Below are 21,494 nucleotides of genomic sequence, written 5' to 3' on the forward strand. Positions count from 1 at the left end.
ATCTCAGCACTAATTGAGGCAAATGAGGCGTCAGTATCAGTCATGCTCAGCTTGATGCTATGAACTCATGACAAAGTATTTGCAATGCTTGTCCTCCTGTCTTTCTCTAGTTTGGCTTTGTAATGGAATTTTAATTTTTTTTCACATTAGTTTTTATTTGTTAATATCTATCGGCAGACATAAAGGTGAAGAGATGCTATTTGATTGGCAGTTTATAAACAGTCTAAGTTAAAACAATCTTTGAAGGACAGCATATGGTCAGCAGTGACCTTGGCCTATAAGAAGAATGCAGATATATTATTGTTCCAGGATGTCTATGAAGATTTTCATTCATCCAGGTCATGATATGCAGTATTTAGCAGTATTAAGTCTAAAGCAACTGAACTGAGTGGTGAACGTTTCACCACTCATTGGGATGGCTTCTTTAGTTCAACTGAGTGGTAGGGAATTCCCTACAACTTATAGTGGGGGATATTTTTTACATAACAAAGAACCAGAGGCCACCTCTTTAGACTTGAGGAACATAACCTTCATTTGAAGCAGCATAAATAGCTCTCCATGGTGAGGGCATTGAGATTGTAGAATGCCTTGCCAGGTGATGTTGTTATGGCAGATTAGTATCTTTAAAGGAAACATATTGGATAAATGGGAAAAACCCCAATTTTCTAGGCAATTATGAATAATATACGGTGCTGGTTTCACTTTGTGCTAAAAATTAATCCTATCTGTAAAAATGTCCCCTTTATTGGAGCTCCCTTTAGATCATATCACTTCTTTGTCAGAGTTTGAAATGAGGGGTGGGCGTGTACTAACGGTCCCTGCCAGAAGCACAGTAGGAGGGGGAGAGCCAATCACAGCCCTGCACTCACACAAGCAAAGACAGGCTTCAGTTCCCTATCAGGTCAGCCTAGCTGCTGATTGGTTCCTATCCTACAGTGCAGTGTGCTGAGGGCCGCCGGCTCCCCAGCTCATCCAGAGAATTTAGCCAGCAGGAAGTGGAAGAGATGGGCGGGGCTAGTGGGGTTTTGGCCGAATTTCTCAATAAATCAGTCCTTCTATATCTAGAGTAGTACAATTCCCTGGTACATTTTTAATTTTTATAGGAAATGTCTCCTTTAAGAGGGGCTTGGCCAAGTTCTTGGGCAAGCATAATATCCAAGGCTATTGTAATATTAAATTGATAGGTATGTGTATTTATATTTTTATATATGGGAATGTGTATATCTGAGCACTATTAATTTAAAGGGGTTGAACTTGATGGACTTTGATATTTTTTCAACCAAAATAAATTATGCAACATGCTCTTTAGCACTTTGCTCCCTGCAGTTTTTAAATGACCCCATGCACCAATGGCAATAAGGCAGCCAGTGATCTGAGATGTCAACAAGAGGCTTGGAAAATAATTATATATTTTAGAGAACCAAAAAAGATCATTGCAATTTAGTACAGAGTATGAGTATAGAGTTTATAAAAGAAAAGGACATTAAATTGTATTAGGCAGTTTAAAAGCTGCATGGAGTTAGAAGAAGAATGCAAATAATTCAAAAGTTATAAAAAACAAAATAAATAATGAAGACCAATTGCAAAATTACTTAGAATTGACCATTCTACAAAGTACTAAGAGTTAACTTAAAGGTGAACCAGGTGAAAGGTCCATAGTAAGTACTGTATATATATATATATATATTTTTTTTTTACAACTTAGTGGTGAGGTGTAATAGTATGCTTACTGTGGTCAGAGTTGGAATGGAACACCAAGTGCCAACCAAAGAACCTGATATCAAGGGCCCACAAACTATACCCCTAAAACCGTTTCTTCTTTTTGAGAAAAACCTTTATTTCCCCATGTTTGATACTTTCATTGTTTAAATTATTATTATTGAAAAAAATAATATAAATAAATAAGTGTAAATGTAGCCTAGAAGGCACGTTTTTTTGCCCACTAGGTGCCAGTTCAATGAAGTCTATGGGAAACATTTTATTCACAGATATATCACCGAAATCATAGTGGCATCTTGCTGTCCCATTTACACTATTTATCTGCTTATCTGTGGGAATACATTTGGCCTTAGTCATTTTCCTGAACCCACCACTAAGTTAAATGTTCTGTGCTTCAGAAAGGGCATAGGGCTCACTAAGGTCAGGGCCCACTGGGAAATTTTCCCAGTACCCGGCAGGCCAGTCTAAATCTGACTGTAGTTTCTGTCATTTTTATATTTTTATATTTAAGTATTTTCTGGTTCAGTTTCGCGACAAATAAACCAATTTATGGACAATTAGATTCTGTGAGTTGTGATGAGTGAATCTGTCCCGTTTCGCTTAGCTGGAAACCTCTTGAAATGGCGACAAATCTGCGAAACATGTTTGTTGAGGAAATTTTTTGTCACACGGGCCCTTTTTTTGCCATGTCTGTGCATGTTTTGACACGACCGCGCCTAATTTTGATGTACAACAAATTTTTTCATGGCAAATTTTTGATGAAGTTTCCCTAGACAATTTGCCAATGGCGAAATGTGAAAATGCACTGTGAAGCCATACCTGGTGAAAAGATTTGCACATCACTATCTGTGAGCATAGAATGGCTGAAAACTAAATACAGTGAGTTAAAGTGAAGAAAACTCAGAGGCGCTGCTTATTTTTCCTATGTATTAGGCTTTAATACTGCTTAATGTGAATAGTTGCACTACATCTTTATGTTGCAATGAACCTAATAGGTTACTCCCGTCTGTTTGCACAAACTGAGGCAAATGAAGTGTCAATATCAGTCATGCTCAGCTTGATGCTATGAACTCATGATAAAGTGTTTGCAATGCTTGCCCTCCAACCTTTCTCTAGTTTGTCTGATAAAGTTAGTTTTTTAGTACAGTTTATATTTGCTAAGTTAGGTGAAAAGATTTTATTCATTCAGTCAGTGGTTTATAATGTCTTTTAGTTAAAACAATATTTGAGGGGCAGCATTTGGTCATAGTTTCCCTCACATTATAAGGATACAAATCTATAATATTATTATTATTATTATTATTATCAGTCACCCTGTTATTGTTCCAGGAATATCCAGAAAAGCTCATTCCAACTCATTCCAACTTGATTTCCAGGAATATTTAAAACAATGAATACAACTGTAAGGAGAACTATACCCCAGGGCGCCAATACAAACCCTGCTTGCACATGCACAGTTGGAGGTAGCAGGAAATCCACTTAAAAATGTGCATGCACAAGCAGGGTCCGTGGCGGCAGTGAGAACTGAGGTGTCTTGCAGGGAAGATGTCGGCCAGGTACGCAGCTGCACTACTCTGCTCTTTTAGGTTGGGGATAGTGATAGGGACATTTGTTAAGCTTAGAAACTATGCAATAAGGGAGAGGTGAAGGAGGTCAAGACAGTGATAGTTAAGGGGTCTTTTAGAGCCCAGGGGTATAGTTCTCCTTTAATACCACTTTGTCCTAAAGACTAAAGGTGGCCATACACGAGCAGATCCGCTCGCTTGGCGATGTCGCCAAGTGAGCGGATCTTCCCCCGATATCCCCACCTACGGGTGGGCGATATCGGGGAGCATTTAGGTAAAAAAAAAAATAATCCGATCGTTTGGCCCTGGGGCCAAACGATCGGATTATGTGGGCGGCAATGGGACAGTCGGATCAGGGACCGCATCAACGAGCCGATGCGGTCCCCGATCCGACCGGATTTTCTAACCTGGCCGATCGAGATCTGGCCAATTTCAGGCCAGATATCGGTCGGCCAGGCCGCTCTGCCCTGCCCAAATCGGTCCAAGGGACCGATATCGGCAGCTATAGTCGGCCCGTGTATGGCCACCTTAAGGCCTTGAGGACCAATACCATAGATTAGAATAAATTAAATGCTCTCCAAGTGATCACTGTTACACTTTTTGAAATGGCTATTTTTTAACCATTTTAAATTATTCAGAGGGAATAAAACACTTATGTGTGGGAGGGAGAAGATTGCTCCAGACCAGTATAGGCCAAAAAGCACCATCTATATTGATATGAATGAGTTATGTAGTGAAACACAGAATGTATCAATAAATTGTAAGTTAGGGAGAGTATCAGGTCAGTGATGAATCACTGAGAAGTCCTAATACAAAAAGAGAATTAGAAAAGTATTTCTGACAAATAATCATAAAACTCATGTATAGTTGGGTATTTAGAGGAGTTATAGAAGTTAGCCTTTAGGGCTCATTTGCAAACCCAAATTGGCCACTATTGGCCGTTTGCACTTTGCATGCTGTGTTTGGGTGTGCACAGGTCTTGAAGCTCAATTTTCCAGCACAGAAACCTGCAGCTCCCTTCACTAATACAGTGATTACTGCATTACTGCGTTAGTCAGTGCTGAATGGGTGAAGGGTGTGCATTGGGGGTGGGCACGCAGACACAAGGTACAGAGTGGCCTCCTAATGCTGCACTCATCACTGAGCTCAGGAGTATTAATTCGGTGCTCAGTACCAAGTACAGTGAGCAGTGGGGTGCAAGTGCTCCTGGAATGAGCAATAAAAGGTTTGCTCTTGCACTTGTGTCACCCGGGGTCATGAATGACTGACCGCTCATGTTGCACCTTTAACACAGGAGCTCTAGTAAAAAATAAAAAGAAGAGCTTTTAAGTCCCAGCTCATTAAGATACCCCTGTAAGGAATTTCTTCTTCTAAAGGTTGAATAGCAGCTTGAAACAATATTAGGTAAATCACAAGTGTACTTGTAGCTAGAATAAAGCATATACAAGCCTGCACAACACGTGTCAAGGTAGCTTACCCCATTTATTATGCAATCAGATCAAAATCAGTCCACACCTAAAATGTTTATCATGTCATGTTACAAGCATAATAATGGAGTAAACTCTACTAACACGTGTTATGTAGTCTTATCTTTGGTTCATTCTCTAGAGTGGGACATTGTCATGTGTCCAAGGACCAAAAAAACACTGGAATTCCTATTGTTGTAACTGTGAACCTTTTTATTACCTACAGGTAAATGTATTTTACTCAATTATGCCGTTATTTAGAGCTCCTGAATACAATCAGTTGTACAAACATGTTTACAGAATCTTAAAGGAGACGAGAAAACCTCTAATCTTGTAGGCAGTTATGAATAATATATGGCATTGGTTTCACTAAAAATTAATACTATTTGTAAAAATGGTCCCTTTAGTGGCGCTCCCTATGGATCCTCTCAGGTCCCTCTCTGTGTTTCAAATGAGGGTGGGCGTGTTCTAACAGTCCCTGACAGAAGTACAGTAGGAGGGGGAGAGCCAATCACAGCCCTGCAGTCATACAAGCAAAGATAGGCTTCAGTTTCTATCAGGTCAGCCTAGCTTCTGATTGGTTCCTATCCTGCAGTGTAGTGTGCCATTGGCCCCCCTGCACAGCCTGGGAAAGGAGGCACATTCCTTCTGTATTTAGATGAGTACAATTCATTGGCACAATACTGTGTTTCACACTATACTGTATGTCCCCTTTAATACCAAATGTTAGCCACTGCAAGAGCAATGGGCATGTTACAATATTCAACAAGGACAGATATTACTAACATGACTGTAGCAGCAGCAATATTTTACAATATATACAGGAGCATCTTTTTCTTAAAAACATCATGCCTATATTCTTTATATTTCTTGAATATATATATATTCTTTTATATTTCCCTGTTAATAACATTGGCATTGACCACCATTTTAACCAGCCAGAGAGTCTATTTTCTTGCAGCCATAACAGGGGAGGTTAAGGTGATGAATCTGAAGGTAAAAGGAGCACACCTGCTAGTGGTTGTTTGGCCATTAGTGTGGTTAATCTAAAGCAGAACACATCTCACTGGGGAACCTGTCATTAGATGAAGGTAGCAGAGCTGACAGCGGTTTTGCTTACAGGGCCTCAGATCACAAGCAGGTGCTATACAAACATCCATTCAAGAGCCGTCAGAGACACACCAGAACACCAATGCAGAGTTTGAGACAAGAAATGACCAATGTTTCGATCCTTTCTGGGATTTTTATTACCTTGATAAACACACACTGATATAATTTAAATTGTACAGAGTAGTAGAAGCCTAACAGCTAATCCATTATTGGAGTTGACCATCTGTCCTACATTAATTGCCTTTCACATTTAAAAGGGTCCTCAAGGCTCTGTCCTGGGCCCCTTACTATTTTCTCTCTATACCTCCTCACTTGGCAAATTAATCAATTCTTTTGGCTTTCAGTACCACCTCTATGCTGATGATACTCAGATCTATCTTTCCTTTCCTAATCTCAACCCAGAGCTTCTAACTCGTGTCTCTACCTGCCTGTCCGCTATCTCCACTTGGATGTCCCAATGTTACCTTAAATTAAATCTCTCTAAGACTGAATTGGTTCTCTTTCCCCCATCCAACGCCCACATTGTTCCTGAGGTATCTATGAAGGTTAACAATTCTACCATCACCCCATCTTCCCAGGCCCAGTGCCTTGGGGTAATCCTTGACTCTGCCCTGTCCTTCACTCCTCATATCCAGCCACTAGAGATGTAGTGAACTGTTCGCCGGCGAACTAATTCGCGCGAACATCGGGTGTTCGCGTTCGCGCAAATTCGCGGACTTTTGCCGATGTTCACCACTTTGGGTTCGCCGCATTTTTTTTTGGCGCCGCGTTTTTTCGCCTTGGTTTTTCCGCCGCGTTTTTTCGCTTCATTTTATCGCCTATGCATATACATAGGAATAGCTTGCGTTTTTTTTTTGGTGTTATTTTTTGGCGTTTTTTTTACAAAGTATTTTTCAGAGAAGTTTTTGCCCTTGATCCCCCTCCTGCATGCCACTGTCCAGGTCGTGGCACCCTTTAAACAACTTTAAAATCAGTTTTCTGGCCAGAAATGGCTTTTCTAGGTTTTAAAGTTTGCCTTCCCATTGAAGTCTATGGGGTTCGCAAAGTTCGCGAGTTTTGGCGAAAGTCCGCGAACGGGTTCGTGAACATTTTCGCCGATGTTCGCTACATCACTATTTAAATTCACAGCCCAGTCACATTTTTCATCCCACAAGGTCTCAGTGATACCAAATAAATCATAATTTTCAATACATGCAATAGCCTGCAGCTCCCCTAATTTACCCGACAAGCTTTGCGCATTAGCCAGCATGCAGATTACTACTTCTCCCTCTGATATTTACATTAGCTAACGGAGAGTTAGAGCTAAGGCGAATATTAGTCTGTTTCCCTTGTAACAACGGAAGCTCCTTATCTGAGAACTAAATGCCCCCCACTCCTACCCCACAACCCATTGCTAGTCCTACTGCCTCATCTACACTAGCTTTCCCATAAAACTCTAGCTAACCCCCCCTTGTCTAGTTTAAACACTCCTCCAGCCTCCTAACCAATCTCTCCCCTAGCACAGTCCAGTCCTCTCCTACAAATATACAGTGGCTTGCAAAAGTATTCGGCCCCCTTGAACTTTTCCACATTTTGTCACATTATAGCCACAAACATGAATCAATTTTATTGGAATTCCACGTGAAAGACCAATACAAAGTGGTGTACACGTGAGAAGTGGAACGAAAATCATACATGATTCCAAACATTTTTTACAAATAAATAACTGCAAAGTGGGGTGTGCGTAATTGTTCAGCCCCCTGAGTCAATACTTTGTAGAACCACCTTTTGCTGCAATTACAGCTGCCAGTCTTTTAGGGTATGTCTCTACCAGCTTTGCCCATCTAGAGACTGAAATCCTTGCCCAATCTTCCTTGCAAAGCAGCTCCAGCTCAGTCAGATTAGATGGACAGGGTTTGTGAACAGCAGTTTTCAGATCTTGCCACAGATTCTCGATTGGATTTAGATCTGGACTGTGACTGGGCCATTCTAACACATGGATATGTTTTGTTTTAAACCATTCCATTGTTGCCCTGGCTTTATGTTTAGGGTCGTTGTCCTGCTGGAAGGTGAACCTCCGCCCCAGTCTCAAGTCTTTTGCAGACTCCAAGAGGTTTTCTTCCAAGATTGCCCTGTATTTGGCTCCATCCATCTTCCCATCAACTCTGAGCAGCTTCCCTGTCCCTGCTGAAGAGAAGCACCCCCAGAGCATGATGCTGCCACCACCATATTTGACAGTGGGGATGGTGTGTTCAGAGTGATGTGCAGTGTTAGTTTTCCGCCACACATAGCGTTTTGCATTTTGGCCAAAAAGTTCAATTTTGGTCTCATCTGACCAGAGCACCTTCTTCCACATGTTTGCTGTGTCCCCCACATGGCTTGTGGCAAACTGCAAACGGGACTTCTTATGGTTTTCTGTTAACAATGGCTTTCTTCTTGCCACTCTTCCATAAAGGCTAACTTTGTGCAGTGCACGACTAATAGTTGAAAATGAACAGGGGAAGGTTACACTTTTATTGGCACACCACTGGGGTTATAGTTAAAATATCTTTATTAAAGTTAATGTTAAAATCACAAAATCATAAAAAGATAGAAAAAGATAAGAAACGGAGAAGATAAAAATTCTTACGCAGTCTCTGTACCAGAGTGTCAATTCGTTCAGTGCTGAACGAGTGAGAGGTTTAGGATAGCTGCTATAATTGCTACATTGGGTAAGGAGGCTAAAGAATGTGGCAATATATGTTGCCAAAACTTAAGGTTACTAATGTATCAGAAAACCACTAGAAAACAAGGATCCCAAGAGACTCTTTAAAATCGGCACAAATATATCACTCAGATACAATTGTAGCAAACAGCCCAGAGGCAAACTTCAGGAGACGGCTTCCGTGATCACTAAAGGTATATCAACTGGCTGGCAGTCTTGAAGGGATTCTAGCGATATGAAAGGCAAGTCTCATTGTAATCGTTGCTAAGGCTATATCACATAGTTTGTGACTAAATAAAATGCTTTTTAACTATGAGAATGCACATGTGGTTTTCTTATTGTGAGGCAAAGGTAGCTATGTCTTAAATTAAAGCTAACTGTGATACTTCAATTCAGCGGCGCTTTTACTACAAGTAAGCAGATTCGGCAAAGGTGCAGCAAAGTAGGTACAAGGTAAGTAACGAGCTAATTGTGTGAGTGCAGATTCCTGGAGTGCTTAATTCCTACATCGCTTAGTGCACGGGTCGATGTTTGTTAAATAATTCCCTCCCCAGGTCAAAACACCGCAATCAGATATCAAGGTCCAAAAGCAGATTATAAGATACAACGGCGCGTACAACAAGATGAACTAATCAAAAAGGCCTGGGCTTTTTCACTTTTTTTGCCCCGTTGATATTATGGTTTTAAGCTGATATTTATATACATAAACTTCGCAATAGAATTTTCACTCGCTTATTCAACAAGGTAGCCCCGGGACTCGCTATTCATTCATTCCCTTTGCCCAGCAGCTATTATCGGGTTGTTAGGAGATCGCCGTTCTTGTCACTAACTTATGGCTACCTACTTTCATTGCCGCAACATGACTAAGGACCTACATGAGCCAAATTCAAATTCTAAGACGAGCTCTGATTATAAACTTTGTCGGTCCGTTACCATAGGACTATTATAGCGCTACAACGATTCTGTTCGTAATAAGCATGTGATTAGCTATTGGACTTCCGCCACCTATTCCGTAAGTTTACTCCAAAATCAACAGTTCGTCAACTCGATTTGCCCCACTGTTATTACACAATTCCCTTCTAGAGTCACAAGTCTTAGTTTGTATCTGCACATGCCTACTACCAACATACGGGATTACCTCGGCACGGCCAAAACCATACTTAGTTAGACTCTAATCTAAAGTATATCCTCCATTATTCAGCTATCATCAACACAAATCAACCGGTAACTAAATCATTACCTCGCTGTGCCTACTACCATTTGCAGGTTACCTCGGCACAGCTACATACACTAGGGACAAGAGAGTGCCAATGTAGCAATTATAGCAGCTATCCTAAACCTCTCACTCGTTCAGCACTGAACGAATTGACACTCTGGTACAGAGACTGCATAAGAATTTTTATCTTCTCCGTTTCTTATCTTTTTCTATCTTTTTATGATTTTGTGATTTTAACATTAATTTTAATAAAGATATTTTAACTATAACCCCAGTGGTGTGCCAATAAAAGTGTAACCTTCCCCTGTTCATTTTCTGCAAATTCATTATACACATTGTGCACCCGCTTTTTTCTTGTGCGAGGTTTCTCTTGTTATAGCAGCACGACTAATAGTTGTCCTATGGACAGATTCCCCCACCTGAGCTGTAGATCTCTGCAGCTCCCCCAAAGTCACCATGGGCCTCTTGGCTGCATTTCTGATCAGCGCTCTCCTTGTTCGGCCTGTGAGTTTAGGTAGACGGCCTTGTCTTGGTAGGTTTACAGTTGTGCCATACTCCTTCCATTTCTGAATGATCGCTTGAACAGTGCTCCGTGGGATGTTCAAGGCTTTGGAAATCTTTTTGTAGCCTAAGCCTGCTTTAAATTTCTCAATAACTTTATCCCTGACCTGTCTGGTGTGTTCTTTGGACTTCATGGTGTTGTTGCTCCCAATATTCTCTTAGACAACCTCTGAGGCCGTCACAGAGCAGCTGTATTTGTACTGACGTTAGATTACACACAGGTGCACTCTATTTAGTCATTAGCACGCATCAGGCAATGTCTATGGGCAACTGACTGCACTCAGACCAAAGGGGGCTGAATAATTACGCACACCCCACTTTGTATTGGTTTTTTCACGTGGAATTCCAATAAAATGGATTCATGTTTGTGGCTGTAATGTGACAAAATGTGGAAAAGTTCAAGGGGGCCGAATACTTTTGCAAGCCACTGTATTAGTTTCTCATATAACCCACTCCCTGGTTGCTAAGGTAATTGAACCCTAGCAACCAGATAAGTGCTGAAATTCCAAACTGGAAAGTTGTGGAACAAAAACTGAAAATGTAAAAACCATAAATAAAAAATTAAGAAGAACTGCAAATATTCCCAGAATATATCAGAACAAAATCAAGACAAATTGTATTGTATGCTAAAGAAGGTTTAATTGGAAAGGGCCAAAAACATTAGGGACATCAAAACACAAAATATGGAGCAGCACTTTAAAAAGAGAAAACCAGTAATTCGGGTACAAGAATGGGGAAAGAGGTTATGTTTCTCTAATGTGTGTAATTCCTTTTTGTAAAGTAAAATCATCACTATATGTAACAAACAAACTACAATATTTTGGGGCACATTAAATTGGCACAAAAAAGTCTGAAGAGTAAAATTCACTGTTCTAGGAGTAACAAGGATAAAACCTAAACAACAATAAAGGAAGCAAGAATTAATAGCATATCTACTTGCATTACAATATGTAATTACTTGTATAATAAAGTCAGTATTAACATCATAAAGTGTTTATCTTCCTCTATGCTTTTGTTTTATGTTCTGTGCCTTGACTTTGCTTCATAAACCATATTGTACTGGTAGTGCATGATATATAAACAAAAAGGTCCAGAACACACAGAACTTACAGGGGCATAGTTATCAGAAAATCTACAACAGTCTGCCTTGTGAATTTCCACCACATTCACTATTCATTTCTATTCACTTTTAAAAAAGGTATTTAAGGTTAAAGTCTTATTTCCACACACTGAAAAAATGCACTCCAACAGAAATAATTAGAGAGTGGTGGAATTGCACCTGGCGATCTCTACTCTGTCCGAAATAATGTAAAGAAGCTACAACTTTTGCTTTTCTTTAATTATCTCATAGTGATTTTTAACGTGTGTCTTTTTTGCAATATCTTGTTGTAGGAGCCATCCATTTTTCAACTTTAGCTTCTTGGCTGGCATCCAGAATGAACTGAACAATGTACATGGACAGTGTTGCCTGTGCTGGCAGGGGTGTAACTACAGAGGAAGCAGCCCCTGTAATTGCAGGGGGGCCCAGAAGTGTAGGGAGGACCCAATAAGGCCCTAATTATAGAGCAATTTTAGTATATCTTGATTGAATAGGTCAACTTTAGGGGCCCCCAAAGTGAATTTGCTGTGGAGCCCAGTAACATCTAATTACACCACTGTATGCATGTATTTAAAAATCTGAATTTCAGAATTTTAGGTTAGCAGGAGTGGATTTTTGCTACCCCTGGTAACTTTAAGGGTGCTGCTGCCTAATGAAAGTATCTCAACTAGCTTTGTGGCAGCAGCACTCCTGTTCCTGTGTCACTGACTCCAACACAAGCCTTTGGTAACTGTAGCCAATTTGTCAAATGTTTACTTCAGTCCACAGCCAGGGCCACCATCAGGGGGGCACGGGGGGACAGTTGTCCCAGGCCTGGACGATCATCACTTTAAAGGGGCCCGGTCGTGATACAGTTTTTTTTTTTTTTAGCTAGGGCCCCCTTTAAAGGAACAGTAACACCAAAAAATGAAAGTGTATAAAAGTAACTAAAATATAATGTTCTGCTGCCCTGCACTGGTAAAAGTTGTGTGTTTACTTCAGAAAGTCTACTATAATTTATATAAATAAGCTGCTATGTAGCCAGCCATTCAAAGGAGAAAAGGCACAGGCACATAGCAGATAGCAGATAAAGCACTATTGTATTCTACAGAACTTATCTGTTATCTGTTATGTGCCTTTTCTCCTTTTTTCAAGCTTGAATGGCTGCCCCCATGGCTACACAGCAGTTTATTATATAAATTCTATTAGTGTTACACACCAGTTTTACCAGTGCAGGGCAACAGTGCATTATATTTTTATTACTTTAAAGCTCTTTCATTTTTTGGTGTTACTGTTCTTTTAAAGAACTACGGGCCCTGTCATTGGTGGCCAGCAGGAAATTTGATTGGTTGTGCCCTGTGCACAGGGGAGCTGGAGGAAGTGGCTGGGGGGGGGGGGGGGAGCTGAGGGGAGCCGGAGGAAGGAGCTGGGGGGGGGGAGCTGGAGGAAGTCACTGGGGGTGGAGTTGGAAGATGCTGGGGGGAGATGCAGGAGGACACTGGGGGGGAGCTGTTTGTATTTGGGAACATTAGTGTACAGAAGTAACTAACACATGAATATTGTAGAATAAATACTGACAGTGAGGACCGTGGTCATTAATATATATTAAAAGATGACTGGCTCATTATTTGAACTATTGCCCCCAAACTACACAAAAATAGGTATGGTTTTAAAAAGACAAAGTTATTTACATCATATTACTGTATTTAAATATAAAGAATAACCCAGGAAGACATAGATGTTATATTGTATTCCACAAAGAAATATGAAAGATATTTCAAAGTAGCAAATATGTACTGTAGACAATGATCTATTTTCAGAGGACTCACTTTCTAAGATAATGCTATTTGTCTTGTTATCAATAACAATGTTGGATACATCCCCGCCATACAGGCTGGAACGTGGTGTGCTCACACAACTAGACATTAAAGAGTTCATTGCTGATGACTGGTTAGATCCTGGGATGTTCATCGGAGAAGGGGCCAGTGATCTCTGTTTGACAACCTGATTTACATTTTTCACTGTTTCGAATACTCGTTTATGGTGATTGCCACTAGAAAAGAGACAAAAGAATGTTATTGTGAGCGAAAAATTACTGCTGCTAATTAGTTTGGTTTTTATTAGGTGAAGGGTTACAGCTTATTAGGACTCCAGTGAAAGCAGTTTGTAACAAACCGATATGTGTAAGATTTTTTAATTTCATTCTGATAGACAAAGTTGATTTGAAAGTCAGTATGGCTAGCACATTATGTACAGCATTATGTATCCAGGGCAGCCCTTAGCACTTTAAATAGCAGTTATTATATTTAGGACTATCCATTTTTAGCACATGCTACTAGAACTATTTTTATGGAGATGGTTTATTTAGATGTAGCAGTGTCTTACTTATGAGAAGTTTTATGTGATATATTTTTATAGAGACCGGCAAAGTTTAGGGGTATAGTTTTCCCTTAACAGTAAGTTTAGGGATATTTTATTTATGTGGACAATAAAGCAGCTGTCAGCTTCATAATCTTAAAGTACTACTAATTAAGGATGTACAATTATGTGCAAAAATTTAATGGGGTAAGTCGACATTTCAGTCCTACACAGGGGACCTTTATCTTTTGTGATGTCCTGATAAAGATGTCCTCTCTCTCTCTCTCTTACTCTCAATCAATAACCAGAGCTTGGAATAAAACAAAATATTATAATTCTCCATGCAAAAGCTTTGGGATGGTTTTTGGTCATTGATTACCTTTACCACTGCATTTTCAGTATGTAGCTAAATAATTGATATCACTGGTCATTACCATAATAAGGGCAACAGCAAACTACTGCCTTGCGAGGCTAATTTGCACCTTACTACACAAAACAAATAAAGCAGTGAGCTATGATAAGTTATGCCTTACACACAAGTTACTTTGCCAAAATATTGTTGTTATGATTCAAGATATCTGTAAAGCAGCTCTGCTTATTAGAGCTTAATTAAAATAGGAAGCATCCCTACTTCATTTCAGGAGAGTCAGGCTCATCCATTTGCAGTTCTTTCCTCATGGATCCTTCTATCTCAGCTGCTAATGAGTCCTGTAACACAGAAAGAGACCCCATGTATGTTATTGGCGAAATGTAATCACTTCTTTTTTTTAACAGAGAAGATAAACATGAAAAAAGCGTTGATGACATAAAGATAGAGATCTTCATCTTTAATCCCATATAAGAGTATTGGTCATGTGTGCTGTCTATCTAAACACTGCCAAAAGTGATAAAATGTATACTGCAGCAATAAAATAATAGTTCTGGTATTCTGTACAAACCAATAACATAGTTATATTTTTATGGTTTTATGTGTCACCTTTTCAAAGCAAACATTGGTTGCTATGAATTATGAAACACTGGGCAAGCTTTGTACATTTTTAATATACAATCAATGCATGTTTACATTTTCTTTAAATATGTTTATTTAAACAACACCTTTCCCCAAACAAAAAATAAGTTTTTAATAGTTTAGGCTTCTGCCTAAACATGGATATTTTTCACTTCTGCAAATACAAGCTACAGTGAAAAGAAAATCCCAGAGTAAGACTAATATACATTTATGTAAAGTCTATTCTGTTTGAAATAAGGACAAGCATATCTTGTTATAATAATATACAATAACATATGCTTGTGTATATGAAATGTGTACCCACCAACTTTGCTTAGAGAGTTAATAATAAATATAGGTTTATAAATATATAAATATAGGTTTATATTATGTGTGATATAGACCTTAAGGGGGGCAACACAGGGTTGCACAGTTCTGACTGATAATGGGCCACATTTTATAGATATCAATAATCAATACTATGGGCTTGACAGCTGGGTAACTGGAGGTGTAAATCTACCCTAACTCCTAGATTTCCCTGCATTTATATTTTGAGATCAACTGTGGTGGAAGAGAATGTGATATTCAATAAAGGGGACACAGACACAGAGACTGATGGTTTTGCCATTTCAATTAAAAATTCACGAAATGGCTAACCTTGCTGGTTTAAAGGAGAAGAAAAAGCTAATAAAATGTTAATCTTAAGCTGCAGGCATACCTTCAGTTCTCTCAATAGTGCCCTTAAGTCTCCCCATATTTCTCCTGTTCAGATGATCAGAAGACATAGGAGAAAAACCTCTGAGCTCTGTAAAGATAATTCCCATAATGCCACGCTCCTGAACCAAGACCAAGACTGCTGTACATGCCCAGTTTGGAAGCTTCCTGCTGAATGGCTCAGATCACACATTCCTTAGGGGAGTTGGAAGTTATTAACATTCTTGAGGGAGGGGGGAGCAGGAGAAGAGAGGGCAGCCTCAAACACAGGAATTACAGAGACAAGGAAGGAGACATGAAATCCTTTTTCTTTTGATAGAGGAGTGCAGCGTTTCTGTTAGTGCTTATGGCTGTATTTACATAGACCTTTCTGATAAAGCTTACTTAGTTTTCACCTTTCCTTCTCCTTTAAGAAAAGTCAGCTTTAGTAGAAAACCATTTTTAAACTATATATTTTAATCTAGTTTCAAAAAAATGTTTCACATTTACCAAAGGAAAAACCCCCAAAGTGTGATAGCGCCGGGAAATGACATTGGGCATAGTTTTGTTTCTCAGGTTCCTAAGTTCTTCCTGCGCCTCATGAAGCATTTCCATGCACTCTGCGTACTTGTCTTCCAACTCTCGTAACTGGAGAACACAAAAACAAACAATCAAAAACAGTGTAACAACTGGCACTCATGAAGCTAAATCATTAATCAAGATGTTGTTGATCAGTAGAAACCAATTCTGCTATTTGCTTGGTGTGAATGTGTATCACTTACCATACTGACACATTTAAAACAAAGCTTGTCTTTTGCTTACATCATAAAAAGAAACCTTGGCAACTAACATGAATGCATAATAGTCACTCGCCTCAGCTGTGAGTTGCCGTTGGGCATCCTTAGCTGCTCCCAAATGCTGCACAAGTTCCTCATTTTCAACTGCATACTAAAAAGAGTGTAAAAAGCAATGGTTATTAACAGAAAGTCATTGGTAAACACACCAATGAGGAAAGAAAAGCTCTGAATGAACAAACAATATTTTTACATACTATGCACAAAGAAAGCACATGATGTAGCCTTGATCACAGGGTTAGATATTATGAACTGTTTTGCCAGTTCTAAAATACATACGAGTGCAGTCCTACATAGTAATGTAAATTAAACAGGTACTCAGGCTAAAGGAACAGATATTGATTCTGTGCACTGCTGTCTGTTGTGTGTGTCAAGAGAACTACAAGATTAATACCAAAGATGAGTGAAACTAGAAAAGATTTTAAAGGAGAACTATGGCAAGAAATGCTCTGTTTGTCAGTACTAACCTTACTATTTAAGTGGCAAACTGCAGCAGCTCTTTAACATTAATGATTCATGCCTCTAGAGTTTTCAACTGTACATTTTGGATTTTGTTGGGTGGCACTGCCAATGAACAGTGTGCTCTGGGAAGCGGTTGATAATCTATGCTTAGGAGTCATCAACAATCATTAAAACTTCAAAATCTATTTCCTATCCATATGCAAACAACTAAACTAAGACCAATAGACCCTAAGGTCTATTAGAAAGCAGTCGTTTGTGGGGCACGTATCAAATGCTTTGGCAAAATCCAAATAGATCACATCTACTGCAACCCCACTATCCAGCTTCTTACTAACCTCAACATAGAAAGCAATTTAATTGGTCTGACATGACCTGTCCTTCATAAAGCCATGCTGATTACTGCTCATAATGCGATTCTTCAGAAAATAATTTTGTATGTGATCCCTTAACAAGCCTTCAAATAACTTGCCCACCACAGATGTCAAATTTACTGGCCTATAATTGCCAGGCTGAGATCGATGTGACCGAAATAGAGACAATTCCTATCGACTTCCTGTCATCATTGTCATCATTGTCATCATTAGTGTTCAAAAATTCCACAAATATATTGAAATCATATCTAGTGCCCTGCCATATAAATAAAAGGTCATCCACATACCTTTTATACAACCTAATTTTATTAATATCACATCTATCTCCTCCAAAAATGCGAGTCTCCTCCCACCATCCCATGTAAAGGTTGGCATATGTGATATACAATATATTCGATATATTTGTGGAATTTTTGAACACTAATGATGACAATTTACGTTTCACTTATAATTTTGGAGAATCTTGTATAGATTATTTAGATTTAAAATTATTTAACAAAAATAACAAAATATTGAGCATTGATTTCAGAAAAGAGTCTGCAGGAAATTCACTTCTTAGAGCGGACTCAAGTCATCCTAATCACGTAGTTAGGGCAATACCCTTTGGTCAGTTTCAACGCCTCCGTCGAAATTGTAGCACTGATGATGAATTTGTATTTAAATCCATCGGGTTGAGAGACCGTTTTATGGCCCGTGGATATTCCCTTCATCATTTGAAGTCTGCCTTCCAGAGAGCTTTTAAGCAGAACAGGATTGATTTATTGAAAGATGTTTCTAAAAATAAGAAGGAAGGCATTGAGATAAAGAAAAATAGGAATCAAGCTGTTAAGCCTGTTTTTGACACTTCATATAGTAGGCAGTACCATGAGGTTAAGCGGATAATAAATCATTATCTCCCAGTTTTATATGGTGATAGTGATTTACGGACAGTATTGCAACGTGGGTGTAAATATGTTGCCCGTAGGGCCAAAACTTTAGGCAACATGTTATCACCAAGTGCAATTCCTGAGGTTAAAAAAGTGGTTGGATACATTGGGCACCTACCATTGTGGTGCAGCACGATGTGTAACCTGTGAATGTATACAGGTATCTCAGAGCGTGATCAGCAGAAGGACTTCCAGGGTTAGGCAATATATAAACTGTAATTCGCATTTTGTGGTTTACGTATTAACATGTCTTAAGTGTAAAGTGCAGTATGTGGGCTGTACCACAAGGAAATTAAAATGCAGAATGCGAGAGCATATCAATCAGATTGTCTCCGAGAGTACAAGTACAGTGGTATCAAGGCACTTTAAGGAATGCAATGGTGGAGATATGGCATGTTTAAAAATACAGGGCATTGAGAGATTATTTCCCTCTAACAGGGGAGGTGACATAACATCCAGGCTTCTTCATAGGGAAGCATATTGGATATTTCATTTAGATACTCGACAGCCAAAGGGTTTGAATTTAAAATTTAATGTAATGTGATGTGTCTGACCAATAGGTGGTGCTGTTTGGCTCAGTTTGGCTACATTTCTTGCAGTCTTAATAGATAATGTCAATTGTATAAATTTTGCAACATTGTATTTATTTATTGTATTTATTTATTATATTTGTATACATTTTGTTTAAAAAGTAGCAATAGATGCATTCCAGTATGAAACTTTTGTATCTCACTTTATATTTGTAAAACCAATGTTTTTAGGAGATCATGAAAACATGTATAAGGGTTAATAATTAGCATATGCACTAATTGGAATTTTGATGTCATTTCCCCTTTTGGATTTTAAATAGCTGTCAGGACCTTTTTGTTTTAAGATTTCTACACTAAAGACAAGTTTTAGTGGACCAAGGAGTGCGTGCCATTTCTCTTCAAACTTAAGCAAAAACTTACATTACTTTCAAAGAAACTTACGTATAAACTCCACTGACCCCCCAAATAAAATACTGACTTATTAGCATATTAATTACTTTTACTATGTTTATGAACTACTACTGATTAATTATTGGGCCCCTAAACTTATACAGTTTATGTAACTTATTCACAATCTTACGTAACTTCCATATCAAGCAACAACAGCACATAGCAGGGGCAGGTAGGTGGGAAGGGATTAAACTTACGAGAAACTCCACTGACCCCCTAGAAACAGAATGACTTATTAGCAGATTAATTAATTGAACTCTTAATATGAGCTTCTTATTACATAGGTGTGGTCCTGTATTAGGATGCTGAAACACCCTCACCATTACTACACGCTTCTCTGCCTGTGAGGGGCTTATGACAGTAGGTCGGTCGACTGGACATGGGGAGGCACTGCTGGTGAATAGAGTGAGTGAAGTGAATTAATTTGAGGACAAGCTGTATCAGTTAATTGTGAAAGCAAAACAGTGTTACAATATCACTGCAATATGCTTCCTATTTATTCTAGGCTATTCTACCTATTTTGTCTTTGTGGTAGGAATCTGCCAGCTGTGGGCGACCCTGTTACATACTCAAACCCCTCATATGTAATAAAAGGCATAAAGTTTGGCTGGATGCAAATGACAAGTAAAGGCTACCTGCTGATTGGTTGCTATAGGTGACTAAACCAGTAGCAAGCATAGAACCTTTTATTACAATTCCCCTTTATCTAATAAAAGGCACAACATTTGGCCAGGTGCAGCTCTCCATATCAACCAATATGATATCTGCTTTTAAACAGGCAACCAATAAATGTTTCTTAATGATTGATTGTTACAGGTAACTATGCAGGTTGCACTTTTTTGTTAGAGAACCTTTGAAAATACACATATAGAATATTTAGGGACTCACTTCCATAGTGTAAAACCATCATTTTATGGACTGAATTATTAATGTAATGTTTAGGATTTAATTCATATTACACTGTCTCCTGTTTATTGCTTTGGAAATACTTTTAACCTGATCCTGTGGTTGCATTCATTTTGTATCTAAGGCTGCATATGTGACTTACATGACCAATGATCAGATAAGCTATATGTTCTTACATACTGCAAGTTCATTTTTCTATATTTAAGTGAAAAAAATGCTTGAGTATGCCCCTTTGTAACGTATACACCTTTTAGAGAACTATATAAATAACTTTCCTGTGTGGAGGCAGCACTTCCATGAATAATTGTACCCCCCCCCACCCATCACTCCTAATGGAACACTGCATTCTGCAGGTCTGAAGTGGAGCACAGAGACCTGTGGACATTTGCACAGGTCTTTACAAGTGTTGCAATCCACATGTAGGGGACTGGTAAATGATGCCCCTTTCTCACTGGCAGTCCCTATAGTCCCTATAGGGGGCCCTCTACGTAATGGGAAGGAAGCCTCTTTTTCCTGGGTCATAACATGACCGTTTCAGTTCTACAGTTGGCCATAAGGTGACACTGTGTTTTAATATAAAAGGCTTAGCAGCCATGTGGAAGGGATCCATTTTGTTAGATCTCCATCTGAGCAAGCAGGTGGAGAGAAAAAGTGGAACCTGGATTCAAGATAGGCCTAGACAGGTCAGGCAAGTTCTGTTATTGGTCACATTAGGTGTAACAGATAGGGTTAGCTAGTTAGTAGTTTCTGGTTCAAACAAGGGTCACAGAGGGATTATTATCCCAGGTTTACTGTTGCCCAAAGTAGGGTTCCCAGTGTAGAGGTTCAGGGCTAGATAGTGAATTGCCTGGGTTCCACTTGAGTGAAGTATAACTTGAAAGCTGGGAGTAGTTCATTGTTGTCTTGCAGGGATAAAGTCAATGTGACTATATAGTATTGTGAGTATAAGCTAACAGGTGATATACTGGAGACCTGCACTGTTGTCTGTTACTGCTCCCATGTAGATCTACTCAATAAATACAGTAAGTTCCTTCTTAAGTTAAGAACCTCTGTCACCCATCCATATTGTGAGTTATAGTTACATAACACCTTATAATATATGTTATATAATTATTAATATTTATATATTGCATATTTTGTATCATCTAAATTTAAAAATTGACCTAAAATGTCAATGTATATTTTCAAAAGTCATCCTGTGTTGCCCCCAAGAGCTTTAAAAATTTTGGGAAAAGAACACAAACTATTTTGGGATGAGAAGAAATTTGGATTTGAGATTACCTGACTGGACAATGGGAGGATCTAAAGGGTCTCAATGCATCTGTATTGAACTGAAATGACATATAAACTGACCCTTCAAGAGAGAGAATACCATCAAAGAGAGAAAGAATACCATTAATAAAGAGGGACAACTTTTCCAAAGACTGCAGAATACCATTCTAAAGGATTGCTCTGTCTCTCTCCCACTATCCAGCACATGAAGACCATTTTTGAAGTTGTGTCTTTGTAATTTATTTTAAATAAATATTCTTTTCTTTTGAAAGTCTTAATCCTCTGA

The 21,494-nt window shown here is 38.9% G+C and overlaps 1 protein-coding gene across 1 annotated transcript; it reads right to left on the reverse strand.

Annotated features, from left to right (window-relative positions):
* Positions 1 to 13,075: 13,075 nt before the first annotated feature.
* LOC116411669 (trafficking kinesin-binding protein 1-like) lies at positions 13,076 to 16,406 on the reverse strand. The gene is made up of 4 exons (XM_031904434.1): positions 16,311 to 16,406; positions 15,948 to 16,085; positions 14,388 to 14,464; positions 13,076 to 13,451 (listed from the first exon to the last, which is right to left on the reverse strand). Exons 2-4 carry the CDS (start codon positions 16,050 to 16,052, stop codon positions 13,091 to 13,093), a joined length of 543 nt encoding a protein of 180 aa, XP_031760294.1. The 5' UTR covers positions 16,053 to 16,085; positions 16,311 to 16,406; the 3' UTR covers positions 13,076 to 13,090.
* Between the last annotated feature and the right edge of the window lie 5,088 nt (positions 16,407 to 21,494).

The sequence above is a fragment of the Xenopus tropicalis genome, chromosome 6 (assembly GCF_000004195.4).
Source record: "Xenopus tropicalis strain Nigerian chromosome 6, UCB_Xtro_10.0, whole genome shotgun sequence".
NCBI classification, from domain to species: Eukaryota; Metazoa; Chordata; class Amphibia; order Anura; family Pipidae; genus Xenopus; species Xenopus tropicalis.